This window comes from Haliotis rubra, unplaced genomic scaffold (genome assembly GCF_003918875.1).
Source record: "Haliotis rubra isolate DU_JTF1 unplaced genomic scaffold, ASM391887v1 Scf289, whole genome shotgun sequence".
Classification (NCBI taxonomy): domain Eukaryota; kingdom Metazoa; phylum Mollusca; class Gastropoda; order Lepetellida; family Haliotidae; genus Haliotis; species Haliotis rubra.
This window is the reverse complement of record NW_025766956.1, coordinates 168,288-190,314: the sequence shown is the minus strand read 5'-3', so window position 1 is coordinate 190,314 and position 22,027 is coordinate 168,288. Positions and strand designations below refer to the sequence as shown.

The following is a 22,027-nucleotide window of genomic DNA, read 5'->3' as shown; positions in this document are numbered from 1 at the left end:
GCCTTTGGTGTTTAAATTCAACATCTGAGGTGAATAAAGCATGCTCCTTGCAGCCTCCTTCTATAAAGATTTCAAAGAGCGCCATATGACTGGTGCTCGAAGCTGCGTGATTACAACATTTAATGCCATTGTTAGCCTTCAAATACCTTCAAATCAAGCCGTCTATCTGACCAAAGTTATACATATTCATGATGCATTTATTGCGTCTCATATTCAGTGAAATTACACTGTCTTGCTGTGTTAATACACTTCTACAAATGTTATATATCCTATTTGCCTTGAATATTAATAGGATGTTGTCGTATGCAGTGACGTCACACAGGTGGTATAAAGCTGGCGGGGCGAACCCGACGGCCAGTGTCAACTCAGAAAGCCGAGGTAGAAGGTAGAGGCAGGAGGAACCACAAGGAGACCGTGAGTATAGCCGGCATTTCACACCCGCCACCTTTATGGTAGACCATGTCCTCAAGCATGTCCTATAGTTGAGTTTTTATTTCTTTATATGCTCCTTTAATCTCGTTTCATCAGTGATAAGCATGATTTGAATAATACAGAAATCACCACCTTTAATGGAGACCATATAATCCCTGGATGCCGATTTTTTCTGATTTTCATTTTCATAAAGTCTGAAAAGTGAACGTATTGCGAGAAATGAACTGTAATATATGTAATATCAGTGGTGCTGCATAGTTGACAGAGTACCAAGTTATTATTTCAGGTTTGTAATGAAACATGTATCATATAGACTCTTTAATTACCGCATTGCAAGTTATTTAGGACATCCACCACTCACTCCCTTTACTCCCTTTACACATTTGTATCACATCCAAGATGTGTGACCGAAGACACACGCTGATGGTTAACTAAGTGTTGCTTATAGGTCCAGAACAGCTTATTACATTCTAGTTTTTGTTTCCAATTAGAACGCCATCGCAACACAGAAAGCAACTATAAGTAACAATGGCTTTATCAACATAAATAATCAATTTAATATGCACTTCTTTCAAAACCAAGCACTACGTTAATGTGACTGTTTTAACAACCACTGACTGGCTCTGCTCGCCACTTTCAGTTCTTAATAGTGGAATATATTTCTCGCGAATCTCTCTGAAATCAGAGATGTGTTTAATTCATACTGCATTCTACAATATGTGCGTCGCGTTGGTCTTGTACAAATTGTTGTGTGAAATTTACTTCTTCAAGGTCGATATACAGAAAGTTTCTACCATGCACAATACGTTTTCCTATTTGAAATATGATATTAAAACTGAACGCAAGAAGTAAATGACAATTGGCAGGCGAAGTGTTGAGCGTACCCCGCCATCTACTCCTGGCAACGGCCCATGCCACGCCCTGAAGCCACGAAGCTCCATGACACAACGATTTAAGTTTCTCGGAGGTTTCAAATAACGCCACATGTACATTTATTACGCTGCAAATCGATATTGCCAACATACTGTGTTTACATAAATTCCACTAACTAACACTTTAGGAGGAAAGTAGGGGAGAACACGACACTTTGAAGCAGGAAAACACTTTGAAAGCCCAAACCATTACGTTATCAAGGAACAATCCGGCAGAGAAGTAGAACATTGCAAGGTGGTTTTGACAGATATTCCAGATATTCTGACACGAGAGAAATATGGTCTCTGGAGCTGGTCTTTTTTGTGTTAAGTCGCCACAGAAAGCCATGAGTTTAATTAACATAACTTTATCAGTGCTGAAAACCTAACGAAAAAAATATGTTCAATAATAATTTGTGCAGTAAAGGTGATTAAAAGGGAGACTAGTCTCCGGGGACTCAATTGTGCACAGTTTATTTAAACTGTTGAAACAACACAATCAATGGGCACAAGCTATACCAAGGTTTACCGGTGAACATATAGGGCATTTCATCCAAGTGTCTACTGATATCAATTATATCAACACGAGTTCATACAGTTACACATATTTTTACTTTTATCAACGAGTGTTGATATATTTGATATCAGAAGACACGAGGGTGAGATTCTATTTATCATCCCAAATCACTCTTCACGAGTCATCAAGTTATGACGTCATAGCATTGTCAGGGCATTATAGAAAATCTATTGTGAAAACGATATCTCCTAGGTTTGATCTCACACAAGCAATATTTCCAGTGGAACAGAGTTTTGGATGATAAACCCGTTTCATACGAGCAGAGATTTGTTAGATGTACCTACAGTACTGGAACACTCTGATAACGCGTATTTGAATTTGGAAAATGCTTTTATGCGACCTGACGAAAAACACGTAGTTAGGGCCGAAGTCATGCAATATTGCAAAAGTGTTGTCCTAGTTTGAAGACCCGTGAAGATCCGGGTTAGAACTGGTCTTCAGCAACCCATGCTTGTCGTAAGAGGCGACTAACGGGATCGGATGGTTAATCAGACTGACTTAGTTGACACATCCCATGCGTAAATCGATGCTCATGCTGTTAATCAGAGTTTTGAGTGCGGCGTTAAAAGACAAACATTTTGGTTTGAATCCTCCATCAAGTTTTTTCATATATGGTCATAACCTTCCAGTCACATTCTACTTATCTGGTCATAACCTTCCAGTCACATGCTACTTATCTGGTCATAACCTTCCAGTCACATGCTACTTATATGGTCATAACCTTCCAGTCACATGCTACTTATCTGGTCATAACCTTCCAGTCACATGCTACTTATCTGGTCATAACCTTCCAGTCACATGCTACTTATCTGGTCATAACCTTCCAGTCACATGCTACTTATCTGGTCATAACCTTCCAGTCACATGCTACTTATCTGGTCATAACCTTCCAGTCACATGCTACTTATCTGGTCATAACCTTCCAGTCACATGCTACTTATCAAGAGTCAAAATCCACAATGCGATTTTAACTTGTTCCAGTATTAAAGATATCCCTGTACAGTACACTTTACTTCCGCGCAGGCGCACACCGCCACACGACGGGAACCAGTAGGGTTGTATGTCTGTTAACGTCCTCCTGTCGAGAGGCTGGAAAATGCTCAACACATCCCACAAAGCCGGATGTCCGCTAGTCCAGAGCAACATACCACACACTTGTATATAGACCTCTACAGCTGGGACAGGACCCACACCGACGGCGGACCGACAGATAACCTGTATGCTTACGCTCACAGTAAAAGTTCAATCTGTTGACTTTTTCAGGAAACAATGACAACTTCGACTTCACTTCTCGGACTGTTAATTCTGGTTACGCTTGCAGGTGAGTCTAACATATTTTACTTAGTTCTAATAAATGGCGCATATATATTTAAAAGATCTTGGAAGAAACGATGTGTGTGTGTCATAATAAAACACGGTCGCAATCAATAGCCGCTACGTTTATTTACTGCAATTCATTAAACACGTTTATTTGGTTCATAAAATATCCACCCATAGAAAGTGTATTACTGCTATCAGTCCCCAGCGTTATGACAGTCAATAGTACTGTAATAGGTCATTTGTAATGTCTTGCCAGTGATGTACTGAATGTTCGAACAATATTGTTTATTAGAAGATCTTTCAACAGCTGTAAATATATGTTGTGTGTAAATATCTGTTGTGTGTAAATATCTGTTGTATATAACGGTGCGGGAAAAGGGACGGAATCGATATATCAACGGGCAATTTGTATAGCGTGTTTTAGTAAAAATATCCGGATATATCCAACACAGTATCAAATAATTAATATATGGATATTCGTTTCATAGCCGTTTATTTACTTATTTCAGTTAGTATATCTACCACGTAAAGAAAATTGAAAAACACAATACGTCATAAAACTACAGTTACTCACGGCACGACAGATTTACTAAAGTCGTATGACAAAAATCATGTGGTTCTTAACTTCTTGTGAGTAGTATACCCTTAAAGTTCACCCGACTGATTGTGATGCCATGTCCGATTTATAGCAATACAACATAGATATTTTTAACAAATATGTCACCACATTTATGTACAAATATCACACCAGCTTTCATTCACCAGCTATTGTAAAACTTTGAGTGATGTATTTGAGGAAGGGATATATCGATGTACTCAAGAGCCACGTGGTGGCATAAAACAAAATGGCTTCCGCAAATACATTACACGTGGAGCTTGTTTTCCGTCCAAATGTAAATAATAAAATTCATTATGCGGGTTTGGTAATGCAATTGTATGCTGTTTTTATCAATACTGGAATAACAAACGTTATATATACTACCTTGCCATTTGCTAGTTGGCGGACCATAAAAGGAATTCTGTTAGCGTTAAAGTACCCACGCGACTTAGTTTTGAAATCACGACTGCCTTATGTCATCTTGGACCTACTGAAGACTGAAATCAGTATTACTGTATAATGTTGTTTAAATAGTTGATTACAATGGGATGTTCATGATACCATCCTCTGTTAAACATAACATAGTTCACTTCATTAGGTAGGGAATATTGCTCAATACCACTATATGTTCAAATTATGATACATAGATTATCCTAAGGTATGGCCACTGTTGGTTATTCGACCAAATTATAATGATCATAACGATTACAAATCGCATATTGTTTTCCGATACATTTGCAGTCACCCAGTGTGTGGAATGTGGGATTTCCCAAACATCTGTATCCGCTCATGAACCATCGCACTTGATTTTAACGCATATTTGCCCACTACAGCCATACAAATACGAATTCGATGCCCATGGCCTAAATAGACATTCTCAGACCACAAACACTATGTGCTTTGGAAGATTATCAATGTTATGCGTCTGTCTAGTTTTAATCCCTCGTGGCGACGTGACGAGGCGTCGGACCCTGGTATCTAACGCATCAAAGTGCAGCTTAACCTTCGTTGCGACGAATTCTGGTTGTTGTAGGGCCAAACAACGTGTTAGGCAGGAACAACAACAACAACAACAATAATAATCACAATAAAACGGTTGGCAACAACGACCTTATGTTGTAGAGTTAAACAAGAACAACACCGACCTTCTCTAACAGTGTTGTTCAGGACCAACAATGACCGTAACTATATTTTTATTGAAGGACAATCACCGTCTTCACTATATTGTTAGACACCAACGTTGATGGGAGTAATCTTTCTGCGAAAAACCACAGGAGCACACAAACCCGTCGTTCATATGAAACGTATATACCATGAATATACATTCCTCTTTGGTCCTGATATGATTTTTTCATTTATCGTCGGGTTTATTTCAGGGAACTATGTGGGAGCCCAAACATCGTCCACCATTGTTCCTTCCCAGACAGTGTCAGTTGCTGCGTCCGAGACGTCAACAGTTGTGGCGTCGGCCAGCGTGACATCATCTTCATCAGTGTCAGCATCAGCATCAGCATCAGCATCAGCATCAGCCACTTCCACAACCTTGCCCACAACAACCACAACGGCTGGGTCGTCAGAGAAAACTTCCTCCACCATTCTGTTTTTCACAGTAACCATGGCGTCACTGTTATTCGTTGCCACCATTGCTATGTAATTACTTCATAATCCGTGGTATAATAGACGTCATTGTCGTCCCCGTCATTGTGAAATGGCATCTATATCTGCGATATGAATACAAGGGTATGTAAGCGAACACCACAGTGAATACTTTCAGTGCGGCGTCTCCGTGGACATGAAGATTGGTATGACGCCAGGCTGGTCGACTGATCCGATAAACACACTGACGCCATGACACCCCAGTGAATTCCCCGACGCCACAGATTACACGCCGAAATAAACATACACCACGTGATACCTTTGAAGACATACCTGATACCAAGACTGTTAAATGGTCTTGCAATCTTAATGCGAATTTAAATTAATCTTTATATATTTTTATACAGAAATAAAGAATATATTTCTATTGCTATATCGTCGTATGTTGCTTGTATATCCCAGGGGCGGTGGGGTAGCGTAGTACTTAAAGCGTTCGCTCGTCACGCCGAACACCCGGATTCGATTCCCCACATGGGTACAATGTGTGAGGCCCATTTCTGGTGTCCCCCGCCGTGATATTGCTGAAACATTGCTAAAAGCGGCGTAAAACGAACTCAATCGCAGAGACTCTCGAACAGTTCACTCGTAGAGCTTCATTGCAACAACCACCGGTTTACCTTGCTCAAACTCGTTAGGAGCATGGTACCGATGGGGCAACATAAAACCACTGGCCAATCTACAGCATTAAACCAATTTCAGTGCAATGATGTTCCCAGAAATATTATATATTCCACCTCCCTTATTCCGTACTATCGGAATCACGTGAGATGTGCGCATGCGCATTATCATCAGTTCGTTAGCGTGTTTACCTAGTCTTCGACGCAATTTCAAGAAGTTTTTCTAATTAGTTTTTGGCGACCAAACTACGTTTTCATCGGATTGTGAATATTCATCGTGTGTGGGACTACCTCGAGATTGGTTTGTGAGTTGTTGGAGCAGTTTCGACGGTTTTTCAGACTGTTGGAGAACTTGTTTGTTTGAGACCGATACGGCCACTGGTCGTGGTCAGTGACAATGGCGCAGCCGTCACATGAAATGTCTGATGACCAATTAGCTGGACAAAACAAACGCCAGAGTGAGAATGCTGGGTTCTTTGACATTGTGGACAATCTCACTGAGAAGTCCCAAGAGAAGATGACACGACCTCCACTGGAGGAAAGTCACAAAAATCCCTGAAGGGAAAAGGGAAACTTTGTAAGAGTGGAATGGTTGACCCAGATAAGAGGCAGCTGACAGATACCTAGTCTCTCGTACAGACCCTGAAGCAAATATATCCAAGAAAGCCCACACAAGTCTAGAAAATGAGGCAAGTCTCAGGGCTCCTTTTCATTATATAATTTTTTTTTTTACTATGACCTTTTTTCAGTATAATATGTTCATTTCAGAGACTAGTTGTTAGTCTAACAGATACCATGCAAGCGCTCCTCGCAGCCAACAGGGGCAGGCCGACACCATGGCAGAAATTAGGTCAGCGCTATCTATTCTTAGCACGGCCTTCAGTAAGGGACATGTCGGAGAGTCACGAGAGCAGCCGAGCGGTTCCGACTGTCAACAAGATGGCGGCGCCCATGATAGCGAGGATGACTCGTATGACAGCGAAGATTTCGACAATGTGGTATCCAAATGCCTCGATGCCGGCGCCGACGATACTGTGGCTGCCGAAGAAGAGAGAACGAAATGGAATCGTTTCTTGAAGAGATGAAGGACTTTTTTGGCAATGAAGACCAAACTGGCGATAAGATCAATGCTGACCTTGCCAAGTCAGTTGACCAAGGACTTTCGAAAGCGCCAAACATGGATAAGGTTAAGCCGCTTATGGACAAGTATAAACGGCCTTGTAACACCGAGTATTTGCTGGTACCAAAGACGGGAGTACTGCACTTTACCGGGCGCACTTTTTCAGATTTAATCAGCGCTGCTGGGGCTCGAACGCGCTCAGCAGGATTAGGGGGAATCCTGATGGGTGCTAATTACGCTAATTAGCCGACACGGTACCTTGGGACCACGGGTGCGATCACAGCCAACATGTGCTCGTTTAACGGGTCATTACCACAGTAGCACTGCTAGCACTGCGTATGTGCAATGGTTTGTTTTCATTTCTCGCGCATGCGCAGTGCTCAGTCTCCGCCTACCCATTCATCAACTCGAGAAGCCACACCTAGCTATTGTTATCAAGATGTCGCCCAACCAATCCGGAGAAGCTATGATTATGACGATGTTTATCGTCTGACTCTCGATTCGTCGGCTCTTGTCGACTGGCTGACTACCCGCGGGGTCATAGGTGACTTCGAAGGAGCCTGCCCCCGTTGTACTAGCGGTCAGCTGACTCGAAAAAAAGACTCAAGCTACGGTCGTGATGGTTTGGTCTGGCGATGCCGGGTCAAGACCTGCGGCCAGAAAGTTTCGATCCGGGAGGGGAGCTGGTTTTCCGGCTCTCATCTCACTCTGCCTCAACTGATGAAGCACCTGTATTACTGGGTCTACAAGACGCCTTCTCATGTAATCCAGCGGGAACTGAGGATCGGGTCGTGTCACACCCTGGTAGACTGGAACATGTTTTGCCGGGAAGTGTGCATGACAGTCATCGAGGCGGACAGTTCCAAGATCGGTGGCCCTGGAACCACGGTGGAAATTGACGAATCAAAGTTTGGCAAGAGGAAGTACCACCGTGGGAAAAGGGTCGAGGGTGTTTGGGTGCTTGGCGGCATTGAACGTGAAAGTCGGCAAGTGTTCCTCACCACCCTGACCGACCGAAGTGCGGACACCCTCATCTCCGCTATTGAGAAGCATGTGGCTAAGGGAACCACAATCATCACTGATTGTTGGAAGGCATACAACAAGCTTGGGAAGCTTGGCTACACCCACATGACTGTGAACCATAGTGAAAACTTTAAGGACCCAGAGACAGGTGCTCACACAAACACCATAGAATCAACGTGGCGAGCGGTGAAAAACACTGGACTACCTGGATCTGGGACCCAGAAAGCACTATACGATTCGTACTTTGTTGAGTACATTTTCTGGCGAAAATACTTGTCTAGTGCTCCGGACAAGTACCTCGCTTTCTTGGAGGCAGTGAAGCGAGTATATCCACCTACCCTTGATTGTGTGGTAGATCGCCTAGAACGAAAGCCCCTCGCTGAGAAGATGTAAAGCTTCTCGACGTGTTTCGTCCAAGAAAAAAACAGACAACAAGCGAAACACGTCTGCAGTTTCCTTTTGGAAACCAAGCTGCACTGACGAGTCCTGGTGGGACGAAACGTGTTTCAAAACCAATGGGATGCAAGGGAATTTACTCTGTTCAAAGGTAAGTTAGGATCGTAAAGTGGTGCCCAACCCTAACCCTAAACCCTAACCCTAAGGATCGTAAAGGGGTGCCCAACCCTAACCCTAACCCTAACCCTAAGGATCGTAAAGGGGTGCCCAACCCTAACCCTAAACCCTAACCCTAAGGATCGATGAATGACTGCGTTATAGTAAGACAGTGTAGTAGAGCTACAGAGCAGCCGCGCTATAGTGCGATGCGCACTGATTGCTCATTAGCGAGCTTTCTCCGCACGCCGGGCTGCGCCCAGTAAACTGCATTCTAGCCCCAAAGACGAACCCAGAAATTTGGCAAGAGGCAAAATCTCATACAAAGACAAGAGACTGCAAATTGCAGCATACCCAGGGGCTACTGGTCAAGGCCATTATCCCAGTTGTCAGCATGCTTGACTCCTTGTTGTCAGCAGTAGTAAATAAAACAGGCGTTGACGCAAAAGACCTGTTGGTGAAATCTAAAGACACTTTAAGACTCCTAGTGGCTGTACAGTCTGATGTCAATACAAAGAGGAAAGATATTTTCCGCTCAGATTTGCAAGGACCCTACAAAAAGTTGTGTTCAAATTCAACAAGAACCACCACTCTACTCTTTGGGGACGATTTGCCTAAGCAGATTAAGGAAATTTCCGACTCCAAAGAGTTAGGAAAGAAACTGAATGCTCCAGAAAAATACAAGAGCTCAGCTCAACCGTATCCTTCCACGTCTAGAGGACATTATCGCTTCAGGCCATATGGCCAGACACAGAGAGGCAAGTCCAGACCCTACCAACACAACTATGGCAGAGGTCGAACAAGCCCATCAACCCAGGGTGGTCAGACTGGTTTTTTATCCAAGCGACAATACCCAGGGAAAACAGACCGTAAGAAATTTTAACACCTGTTGACGAGACAAGCCCTCAGGTGGGATATCATGGTTTACAACCACTCATAAATACACCGGAAAAATTTTGGGCAGGAAATATCAGTGCTTATTTTGATAATTGGACAAAAATAACATCTGACTCTTGGGTTCTGTCTTGTGTGAAAGGTGCAGAGATAGAATTTTTGGATTATCCCTGTCAGACTCTGCATCCTAAACCTATCTGTTTCCAAGGTGGAGAGTAGGTTAAAGTGGATAACGAGGTATCCTCAATGTTACAAAGGGGAGTAATTGAAATGTGCTTTCATGAAGATGGGGAATTTATATCAAACATTTTCAGTAGAGAAAAGAAAGACAATTCCCTTCGTATCATCCTTAATTTGAAAACATTGAATAATGTTGATTCCTCCCACTTTAAAATGGATACTTTGAGATCTGCCCTACTCTTGGTTCAAAAGGATTGCTTTTTCGCTTCAGTAGATCTAAAGGATGCATATTTTTCCATCCCAGTTGCTAAAAAGGACAGAAAGTATCTGCGATTTGTTTGGGAAGGTCATCTGTACCAATTTACCTGTCTCCCAAATGGCCTTTCCTCAGCACCTAGACTATTTACAAAAATGTTGAAGCCAGTGTTTTCCTCCTTGCGTAAGCAAGGACATGCTAACACTGGATATATTGACGACTCAGAGCAACCTCCTCGTGGTGGGTGCTGGGTAACGCCAATGGCTCTTCGCCCCCGTGTGGACCCGGGGTGGAATAGGTCCACAGCACCCCATTGCTGGTCGTAAGAGGCGACCAAATTGGGCAACCCGTTTGCCGTGGGTTGCATCCCTGTGTCGGCAGAGGAAGGGAGTCTGGTGGTTGAGGATGACGGAACCGGCAATAGTGTTCAATAATCCAACACACCACTTCGACCCTAACTTTGCCTAGACGGGTGGTAGAATAGGCCCGATTCTACCAATCGGCTGGTCACGCCTTGCCCTGTGCATGGAATGTCTATACAAAATTTGGTATTACATAACACTTTTGACCATGTTCAAAATGTTAACAAATATTCTACCAAAACAAATTAGCCTCGCAGACCCATGCACAGAAGGCGGTGGCTCATGGGCAAATCTGGTGATGCTGACCTCCGATTTCTGTACGTCTCCAATTGATTGTCGTGGACAGAACCATCCTGACCTTTAATCTGGTAGGCAGCTACAGCATTTCATGTCAAATTCGCTGGAGTATAACACCCCCTTATCCCTGGTCTTTGCAGCTTGGAGACCCACTGCAGTATAAGATCGTCCTTGTTGACACTCCACGGTTGGTGGGGAGAGGGGATGCCGAACCACATTACTACCGACATGGCTTCCCAATACCCCGGTTCAAAACGAAGACACATGGATGATGACAACTCCTCGTCTGACGAGAGTACGCCCCTCCGACCTAACTACTGGCCACGTTTCCTGATCATTGAGGCTTGTGACAAGCAACCTTTGCAATTGAACCCTTTTGCAATCTCCAAAGGTATCGCTGGTATCTGCGGAGAGGTTGCCAATGTTACAAAGCTTAGATCTGGCTCTCTCCTGATAGAATGTACCCGGAAACACCAATCACTAAATCTCCTCAAAATACAAGAATTTGTAAATATCAAGGTCGCTGTCTCAGCACACAAAACACTTAACTCGTGTAGAGGCATTGTACGGGACAGAGCTCGATGCCTGTCTGACATGACTGAAGAACAAATTGTCAAGGAACTCTCTCAGCAATCCGTCACAGCCGTAAAACGATTCACCTTCAAAAAGGACGGTGTTGTTCAACCAACGAACACCTATCTCTTCACATTCGCGCGAGCAAACATTCCCGACTCTATTAAAGCTGGTTATTGTAGCATTGGTGTGGAGGTGTATGTCCCCAATCCACTCCGGTGCTACAACTGCCAAAAGTTCGGACATGGATCCAAGTCCTGTCGTTCCTCTGCTGTTTGTTCTCGCTGTGGTGACAAGCACGAGGGCAACGACTGTACTAAGGAAGTGAAGTGCACGAACTGCGGTGGTAACCATATGGCCTCTTCCAAGTTTTGCCCAGTGTGGAAACGCGAATCCGAGATCCTAAAGATCAAGCACAAAGAAAATATCTCCTTTCATGAAGCGAAGAAGAGGGTTGCAAGTTTAACTGCAGCCCCTTCAACCATCACCTACTCTTCTGCTGTCTCCCGTCCTTCTATCACTACTGCAACCATCTCATGTCAGACCGACCTGACATGGATCACGTCTTCTCAGCCAACTCAACTCAACACAAATGAGCCCATCTCAGCCACCCCATCTCCAACGCCAAAAGTCAAAACCTCTGAATCACAAACACCAGAACAAATGCCAAAACCAGAAACAGAAACTGCGCGCAGAAAAAGGGAAAAAAAGAGGCTAGAGAGACTAAAGCAACTTGAACAACCACCAAACACAAAACCAAAGGCCACCTCTCCCTCAGAGGTCCCCATCGAGGTCCATAACTCCTTTGGCCCTCTGGATATGGAGGTAGCTCCATTTCCACCAGACACCAATAGGAGTTCATCAAACGCTTTCTCACGTTCACGTGACATGTCACCAGTGGAAGCACCATGAATCCACAAAACATGATCCAATGGAATTGCAGAGGACTTAAGAATAATTATAATGAATTACAGTTATTGATTCAAGACTTCAAACCATCCGCGTTTTGTCTCCAAGAAACCTTCCTAAAAAGGACTGATAAATTTGACATCCGTCGGTACAGTTCCTACCACTCCTTTTCTCCTCCCGGTGTAAAAGCTACAGGAGGCACTTCTATCCTGGTGAGGCAGGGCATCCTCCATAGCCCTGTTCCACTTAACACCAACCTACAAACTGTTGCTGTCCGCATGACTCTGAACATAGGGTTTACACTATGTTCCCTCTATCTCCCTCCCACCTCAACTGTTCGCCTAACAGATCTTCAGAACTTATACGATCAACTCCCAAGGCCCTGCATAATCATGGGCGACTTCAACGGCCATAGTCCCCTATGGGGGAGTACTGATACAAATAGTAAGGGAAAGGTCCTTGAAGAGTTTCTCTCAAATAATGATGTATGCATCTTCAACGATGGATCAAACACCTACCTCCATCCTGCCACTGGATCATACTCTGCTCTCGATCTATCACTTACAGATTCTAATCTTTTAAATGAGTTTGAATGGTCGGTCCATGACGACCTTTGTGGAAGCGACCACTTCCCAACAATTCTTACTCCTATCAACCCCACGGACGAACCACCATCAACAAGATGGAATTTTACTAAGGCCAGTTGGCCTTTATTCCAAACCCTATGTTCAGAAAAACTTAAGCCGGACAAGTTCAGGAATGTTCCTGACCCCATGGAACTATTTTCAGACTTCCTAAATGCCATTGGAGACAAAAGTATTCCTAAGTCCTCTGCAAACCCACACATACGCAAACCATGGTTTGATACAAACTGCAAACAAGCTAGGAAAAATAGGAAGAAGGCGGAAAAATATTTCCGACAACATCCTACAGTGCATAACCTGAATGCTGTTAAAATGACAAATGCCAGGGCAAAACGTACCTTCAAACAAACTAAACGCCGGTCATGGAGGAAATATGTGTCTAAAATCAACTCCCGCACACCCATGTCCAAGGTGTGGAACATGATTCAAAAGATCAAGGGCAAAGGGTCAAAATCAGGAGTTCACCACGTGAAAGATGGTGACTCCCTTCTAACAAATAAATCTGAAATTGCAAACAAACTTGGCGAAACTTTGGCAAACCACTCCTCCTCATCAAATTATAACCCTCAGTTCCAGAAATACCAAACCCAACAAGAAAAGAAACCAGTCAATTTTAACTCTGATAATGGGGAGGATTACAACGAAACGTTTTCCCTCCATGAATTACGTACTGCCCTAGGACAGGCTCACGACACTGTGGCAGGAGCTGATGAAATCCATTATCAGCTTCTAAAACACCTCCCTGACACAGGCTTGGAAACACTCCTAAATATATTTGATGACATCTGGACATCCGGACACTTTCCCCCTTCGTGGCACAATGCCATTATCATCCCCATACCAAAACCCGGTCGCGATCATACTGATCCCTCAAACTACCGTCCTATATCACTAACCAGCTGCGTTTGCAAAACCATGGAGCGCATGGTCAACAATCGATTAATCTGGTACTTGGAGACCAATGACCTCCTCAGTGACCTCCAATGTGGTTTCCGAAAAAACCGAAGTACCATTGACCATCTGGTACGTCTGGAATCATTCATCAAAAACTCCATTGTCAACAAACAACATGCAGTATCTATCTTTTTCGATTTAGAAAAAGCATATGATACAACCTGGAAACATGGTATCCTAAAAGATTTACACGAGTTTGGATTGAGGGGTAGACTACCTCAATTCATATCTCAGTTTTGAAATAACAGACAGTTTCAAGTTCGGGTGGGTTCCACACTGTCTGACTATTTCCACCAAGATCAGGGCGTCCCCCAAGGCAACGTTCTGAACAGTTGCGTTGATGGGTCCCTTTTCGTGGATGACTTCAATATTTCATGTCGTGGTAAGAACATGCATGCAATAGAAAGGCAGCTGCAACTCTGCCTTAACAAAATCCAAAAATGGGCCAATGAAAATGGATTTAAGTTTTCAAAATCCAAAACAAATTGTATTCACTTTTGTCGTAAATACAAACCACACAAGGATCCAGACCTAACTTTAGATGGTACTCCCATCAAGGTAGTAGAAGAGGCCAAATTCCTTGGACTCATATTCGACCGCCACCTGACATTCTTAACACACATAAAATATTTGAAAACAAAGTGCTTGAAGGCTCTAGACTTGCTAAAAGTAGTTTCAAATACAGAGTGGGGAGGGGATCAGACCACCCTCCTTCACTTGTACAGATCATTAGTTCGCAGTAAACTGGATTATGGCTCCATTGTCTACGGTGGAGCCTGCAAAAGCAATTTAGAAAAATTAGACTCTATCCACCACCAAGGGCTGAGGCTCTGCCTGGGAGCTTTTAGGACCTCTCCGGTAGACAGTCTATATGCGGAGGCCAATGAACCTTCCCTTGAACAACGCCGCATTAAACTCTCACTGCAGTATATCACTAAATTACGTTCAAATGAGTCCAATCCAGCATACAATTGTGTTTTCAACCCGCTCTATGAAAACTTATTTCCAAAACTGCCAACCCTGGTTCCACCACTTGGAATCAGGATCAAACCACACATATCTGCAGCTAAAATTGATCTCAACATCATTGCACCATACCGACTCCTGTCCTCACCACCATGGCAAATGGTGAAACCACAGGTCGATCTTACCCTCACCAAACTCAAAAAGTCTGAAACAAATCCCTTGGTGTTCCAACAGGAATACAACCAGTTACGTTCGAAGTATAACACTCACAGATCCATTTTCACAGACGGATCCAAGGACGATGGCCAAGTTGCCAGCGCTACAGTCATTGGAGCCAAGACTGTCTCCTCTAGGATCCCCGACAACAGTTCCATTTTCACCGCTGAAGCCAAAGCTATCTTCTCAGCTTTGACCTACATTCAACAGCAAAACCAGTCCAAAAACTTCATCGTATTTACAGATTCATTATCCTGCCTTCAAGCACTTCTAAACGTGACTTCAAGTCACCCAATCATCCTGGACATATTAGAACTGTACAACGACCTTTCTACTGGCCAATATGACATCATCCTCTGCTGGTTGCCGGGTCACGTCGGCATAGCAGGTAACACTAAGGCCGATGCTGCAGCAAAAGCAGCTCTTGAAAAGCCCCTATCTCCACTGCTAATCCCGTACAGTGATTTCAAACCAAATATCAAAAGCTATACTCGGGACTTGATGCAAAAAAGGTGGGACACTCAAGTAGGAAGAAACAAACTCCATGAATTGAAGCCAACAATCGGTTATACCTACGTGGGTTGCCAGTCAAGACGTGATGAAGTAATTTTACGACGATGTCGTATTGGCCACAGTCGGTTTACACATGACTATCTGCTAAAAACGGATGGGGATGGACCCCCCATATGTCTCTCCTGCGATGAGGCTTTCACCGTCAAGCATATTCTGCTTGACTGTGTGGATTTTACATCTGTAAGGGACTCGCATTATCACGCAACCAATCTGAAAGATCTGTTCTCCAGCGTGAGCGCTCATCTGATACTGAACTACCTGAGGGAAGTTGATCTATATCATAAAATGTAACTGTGTAATGTCACTAACGAATGTCATGCTAAAATGACAACGTAATGAAAGTATGTCTTTGAAACGAAACCACTTTGTACTTACAATGTATATTAATGCAGACTTGTTCTCGTCACTATATGGCTGGAATAATGCCGATGTGACGTAAAGCCCAACTCAACTCAACTCAACTCAACTCAACTCAACTACTTGTCGGGGATACTAGAGAGAGTTGTCAGGATAATGTGGTGTGTACAGTTCAATTTTTTTATCAGCTTGGGTTTACTGTTCCTCCAGATAAGTCGGTGTTGCGACCCACTCAGTGCATTACATATCTTGGATTTGTCATTGATAGCAGATATATGACTGTAAATCTGACTGAGGAAAAAATTCAGAGGATAAAACAAACCTGCAAAGATACATTAAATCAGAAGAACTTGACGATTCGAGAACTATCAGCTGTGATAGGACAGTTAAATGCAAGTTCAGCTGGGGTGAAATATGGTCCCGTGTACTACAAGCATTTGGAAATCATCAAAAACAAAGGTCTAAAATTACAAAAAGGAAACTATAATGGCTTAGTGCAATTAGACAGTGTGTGTTGTGACCATTTGCGTTGGTGGATAAACAATGTTGGTACCATGCCACAAACTTTAGAACTATCCCAACCTAAACTCATAGTCAAGTCAGATGCTTCAAAGTCAGGCTGGGGAGGTGTATCTAATGGTGTTAGTGCTTCGGGACTGTGGTCGTTAGAGGAGAGTGAAATGCACATTAATTACCTTGAACTTTATGCAGCCTGGCTTGTGTTGAAGTCCCTTTGTTCAGATAGAGATAACATTCACATAAGATTGTTATTGGACAACACCACAGCAGTAACATACGTAAATCATATGGGAGGCATTAAAGTAATGTGCAACAATTTAACGAGACAAATGTGGGAATGGTGCATCTCAAAGGAAATATGGATTTCATCAGCTCATCTACCAGGTGTGTGTAATGTAGAGGCTGACTGGCACTCCCGTAATGCGTCAGATGACAAGGAGTGGCAATTAAGCTGTGCTGTGTTTCAAAGAATTGTGTGTATATTTAACACCCTATGTAGAGATTTGTTTGCTTCAAGATTAAATCATCAGCTTGAGCGCTATGTTTCTTGGCACCCAGATCCTGAGGCTGAAGCAGTTGATGCTTTTACTGTGTATTGGGGAAAACTGTATGAATATATTTTCTGTCCATTCAGCCTGATTGCCAGAGTACTGCAGAAGATTCAACAGGAGGCGGCGGAAGTGCTCATCGTGGTGCCCCTGTGGACGACACAGCCTTGGTTTACAAAGCTACTGCATTTGCTAACAGACTGTCCGAGGCTGCTTCCAAAGTCACAGAATCTCTTGTCACTTCGGAATCGTCCAGATTATATCCATCCTCTACATCACAAACTGAGACTTGTAGCCGCAAGATTATCCGGAAAGCAGTGGAAAGTGAAGGCCTATCTGCAGAGGCTACAAACATTATCTTGCAATCATGGAGAGATTCAACCCACAAACAATATGGGACGTATCTCAAAAAGTGGGTGCTGTTTTGCAGTACAAGGAACTCTGATCCCTTTTCACCATCTTTGAAGCAAGCACTTGACTTTCTAGCTAAACTGTACAAAGACGGAATGAGCTACTCCGCCATAAATTCAGCCAGGTCAGCAATTTCTGCTGTTGTTAAGATCTCAGGGGTGCAGTTTGGACAACATCCAACAGTTGTGAGATTCATGAAGGGCATTTACAATCTACGCCCAGCTTTGCCTCGATATAATGTAACTTGGAATGTCGGGCAAGTTCTTACCTATCTAAAAGGCTGGGAAGTCAGTGAATCACTAAGAGACTTATCAATGAAACTCTGTACTCTTCTTCTCCTGTTGTCTGGACAGAGAATTCAGTCAATGCATTTTATTGACTGCAGGAATATTGACATTAATGATGATCATGTGAAGATCAGATTTGGTGATACATTGAAACAGACTCAACCAGGTTTTCACCAGAGTGAAATAATACTGAAGGGTTACCCAGACAAGAAGTTGTGTGTAGTGGATAATCTTAGGTTGTATTTAGAGAAAACAAATCCTCTCAGGGGAACTGAGAATGCTTTATTTATCAGTACTCAGAAACCCCATAGACAGGTCTCCAAGGACACTATTAGCCGGTGGGTGAGGACAGTGTTGTGTGAGGCAGGTGTTGACATGTCAGTCTTTAAACCTCACAGCATTAGGTCTGCTTCCACCAGTGGGGCTTTCTCCCTGAAAGTGCCATTAAAGACAATTCTGAACACAGCTGGCTGGAGCAGTGATTGTGTGTTTGGCAAATTCTACAACAAACCAGTGATAGATGGACAATATAGTGAATCTATTCTTAGTCATAGTTCTTAGGTAGCAATTGTAGTGAACCTGTAGCTACACTTGAAGATGTTTTTGTTGTGTAGTAAAGCAAAGGTTGGAAAACCCTTGGTTGAGGGACATTTCACGTGATATCTGGACACATGTATGTGGACATTGTTGTTTGTTTTTTGTTTTCATGGTAACAATCCTGTTTCATTTGAAATGATTTTGAAGCCATTTCAATACAGTTGTACTAGTTAAGAAATTAAAGATTGTAACCAGGTGGGTTTTGTTTCTGTTTATGGTTATGATTGTATCAGAAATAGGAATGTTTCTCTAAAACTCTCACGTGATTCCGATAGTACGGAATAGGGAGGTGGAATTTAAAGATTAAACGAGACTTACCTGTAAGGTGAAGTTTGATCTGATTTCCACTGACCTATGAAGTACTGAGGGATTACGTGCCCACCTCTCCCAACCCCTGAGGTATATAGTCCTATTTCTGCGTTGAAGACTGGTGATAATGCGCATGCGCACATCTCACGTAATCCCTCAGTGCTTCATGGGTCAGTGGAATTCAGATCAAACTTCACCTTACAGGTAAGTCTCGTTTAATCTTTAAATTAAACGCTGACATCTGTGCCTGTGTTGCTAAACCCAATATACAGATTAGCAGGGCTGATGGTTTCAGGTAACCATTATAAACATTCTCAGACCACAAACACTATGTGCTTTAGAAGATTATCAATGTTATGCGTCTGTCTAGTTTTAATCCCTCGTGGCGACGTGACGAAGCGTGGGAACCTGGTATCTAACGCATCAAAGTGCAGCTTAACCTTCGTTGTGACGAATTCTGGTTGTTGTTGTGGGGCCAAACAACGTGTTAGGCAGGAACAACAACAACAACAACTATAATCACGATAAAACGGTTGGCAACAACGACCTTATGTTGTAGAGTTAAACAAGAACAACACCGACCTTCTCTAACAGTGTTGTTCAGGACCAACAATGACCGTAACTATATTTTTATTGAAGGACAATCACCGTCTTCACTATATTGTTAGACACCAACGTTGATGGGAGTAATCTTTCTGCGAAAAACCACAGGAGCACACAAACCCGTCGTTCATATGAAACGTATATACCATGAATATACATTCCTCTTTGGTCCTGATATGATTTTTTCATTTATCTTCGGGTTTATTTCAGGGAACTGTGTGGGAGCCCAAACATCGTCCACCATTGTTCCTTCCCAGACAGTGTCAGTTGCTGCGTCCGAGACGTCAACAGTTGTGGCGTCGGCCAGCGTGACATCATCTTCATCAGTGTCAGCATCAGCATCAGCATCAGCATCAGCATCAGCCACTTCCACAACCTTGCCCACAACAACCACAACGGCTGGGTCGTCAGAGAAAACTTCCTCCACCATTCTATTTTTCACAGTAACCATGGCGTCACTGTTATTCGTTGCCACCATTGCTATGTAATTACTTCATAATCCGTGGTATAATAGACGTCATTGTCATCCCCGTCATTGTGAAATGGCATCTATATCTGCGATATGAATACAAGGGTATGTAAGCGAACACCACAGTGAATACTTTCAGTGCGGCGTCTCCGTGGACATGAAGATTGGTATGACGCCAGGCTGGTCGACTGATCCGATAAACACACTGACGCCATGACACCCCAGTGAATTCCCCGACGCCACAGATTACACGCCGAAATAACACACCACGTGATACCTTTGAAGACATACCTGATATCAAGACTGTTAAATGGTCTTGCAATCTTAATGCGAATTTAAATTAATCTTTATATATTTTTATACTGAAATAAAGAATATATTTCTATTGCTTTATTCGTCGTATGTTCCTTGTATATCCCAGGGGCGGTGGGGTAACGTAGTAGTTAAAGCGTTCGCTCGTCACGCCGAACACCCGGATTCGATTCCTCACATGGGTACAATGTGCGAGGCCCATTTCTGGTGTCCCCCGCCGTGATATTGCTGAAACATTGCTAAAAGCGGCGTAAAACGAAACTCAATCGCAGAGCCTCTCGAACAGTTCACTCGTAGAGCTTCATTGCAACAACCACCGGTTTACCTTGCTCAAACTCGTTAGGAGCATGGTACCGATGGGGCAACATAAAACCACTGGCCAATCTACAGCATTAAACCAATTTCAGTGCAATGATGTTCCCAGACATATCATATATTAAACGCTGACATCTGTGCCTGTGTTGCTAAACCCAATATACAGATTAGCAGGGCTGATGGCTTCAGGTTACACTGTCTTCTATGTTAGTCAGCCTGTGATTGGCATTGTGTAATAGTGCGGGTGATACGCTTGTACATGTGTAGTATACTTGCGTGACACACAGATCCGATATACCAGTATAATATACCTGAGTGTCGTCTGCAAGTGCATGATATGCTTGTTGACGAACGTGTTCTAGAGCCGTCATCTGCACATTTGGATATACTGCTGAAATTCTGCACATGTGTAATATACGTTTTAGATGAACATGCTCTGGACGCGCAATCTACACATGTGATCAGCTGGCCGACACGCCCAAGCTGTTTTACATGTGTGTGATGTACATCTGCACTTCTGCACGTGTGTGATGTACTTGTTTACGAATGGGCTCTAGAGACGTATGTTGTGTAATATACTCGCTAACGACGAGACTTGAGAGGCGTCGTTTGCACGTGCTGTACGTATGTACACATACATGTTTGATACAGCTGATGACGAAAAGGCTCGCCTGCATGCGTGTGATGTTATTCTATATTTCTGCACGTATGTGATGTACTTGTTGACGAGTGGCTCTGAAGGTATCGTCTGAGTATTGTGATAAGTAAAGAAACACTACATGTACTACGTATACATGCTTTAGGGAATCAGAGTTAGTGAAATAGAATCGTACCTGAAACATATGTTACTCTAACTAAAACAAAACTGAAATTGAAATTTGATAACAATTTACTTGCAATCTGAGAGGAAAACACAAACACATGCCGGGCAGTATGATCAACATGATTACGCCACCAATCTAATTGTCACACAGCTTTCAATAATGATTGTTGTAATTGTGTGAACTACTACTGGCAACCGCATCAGTACTTGGCGTAGCAATCCTTGGCATATAACATCTGCCTGTCTCCTCATACTGGCAATCAAGCGTCGAAATCCTAAGCCATTCCTCCTGGAGTGCCTACGTCAGTTTCTACAGATTTTGAACAGGAGGGTTTCGAATATGTCGTCCAAGACAGTCCCAAAGATGTTCGATGGGGTTCACATTAGGGCTTCTTACGGGCTATAGTAATGTTCTGCAAATGGGCGATGACGGTCTAGCGTTGTCCTCCGTGAATACTGGACGAATGGCAAGGGGTGGTGTACGTGTCGCCACGGCGGTATCCAGTACTTCCTGTTGATGACGTTGACCATTGAGTGTCCCAATTACTGCAATGAGATCCAACCTGCAGTCAACGCAGCCCGACACCAATGAGCGACAACCAAAGGGTTCAACTGCATGTACCATCTCCTTGTAATAAATCTCGTTACGCGACAAAGGCAGTCGGTAACGTGTGAAAGATGGCGTGTTTAATCAGGCCAATAAACCTTTCGCCATGTTCTCAAACTGTGGTTTTCTCGCAGCCTGCTCAGATATTCCTTCCTGTGCCGACTTATGAGGAAGGGCGGTCTGATCTGAAGCCGAACCCTTAGACCAGCAGCCTCCTTGTGATGGTACTGGTGGAGAATC

At 43.3% G+C, this 22,027-nt stretch overlaps 2 protein-coding genes across 2 annotated transcripts; both read left to right on the top strand.

Annotated features, from left to right (window-relative positions):
• The first annotated feature begins 370 nt into the window (after window positions 1-370).
• LOC124281761 (protein KRE1-like) lies at window positions 371-5,867 on the top strand. Its single transcript, XM_046717735.1, has 3 exons — window positions 371-414; window positions 3,184-3,241; window positions 5,215-5,867. Exons 2-3 carry the CDS (start codon window positions 3,190-3,192, stop codon window positions 5,490-5,492), a joined length of 330 nt encoding a protein of 109 aa, XP_046573691.1. The 5' UTR covers window positions 371-414; window positions 3,184-3,189; the 3' UTR covers window positions 5,493-5,867.
• A 1,733-nt stretch (window positions 5,868-7,600) lies between these two features.
• Window positions 7,601-8,647, top strand: LOC124281755. Its single transcript, XM_046717728.1, has one exon. It carries the CDS (start codon window positions 7,601-7,603, stop codon window positions 8,645-8,647), a length of 1,047 nt encoding a protein of 348 aa, XP_046573684.1.
• Window positions 8,648-22,027: the final 13,380 nt, after the last annotated feature.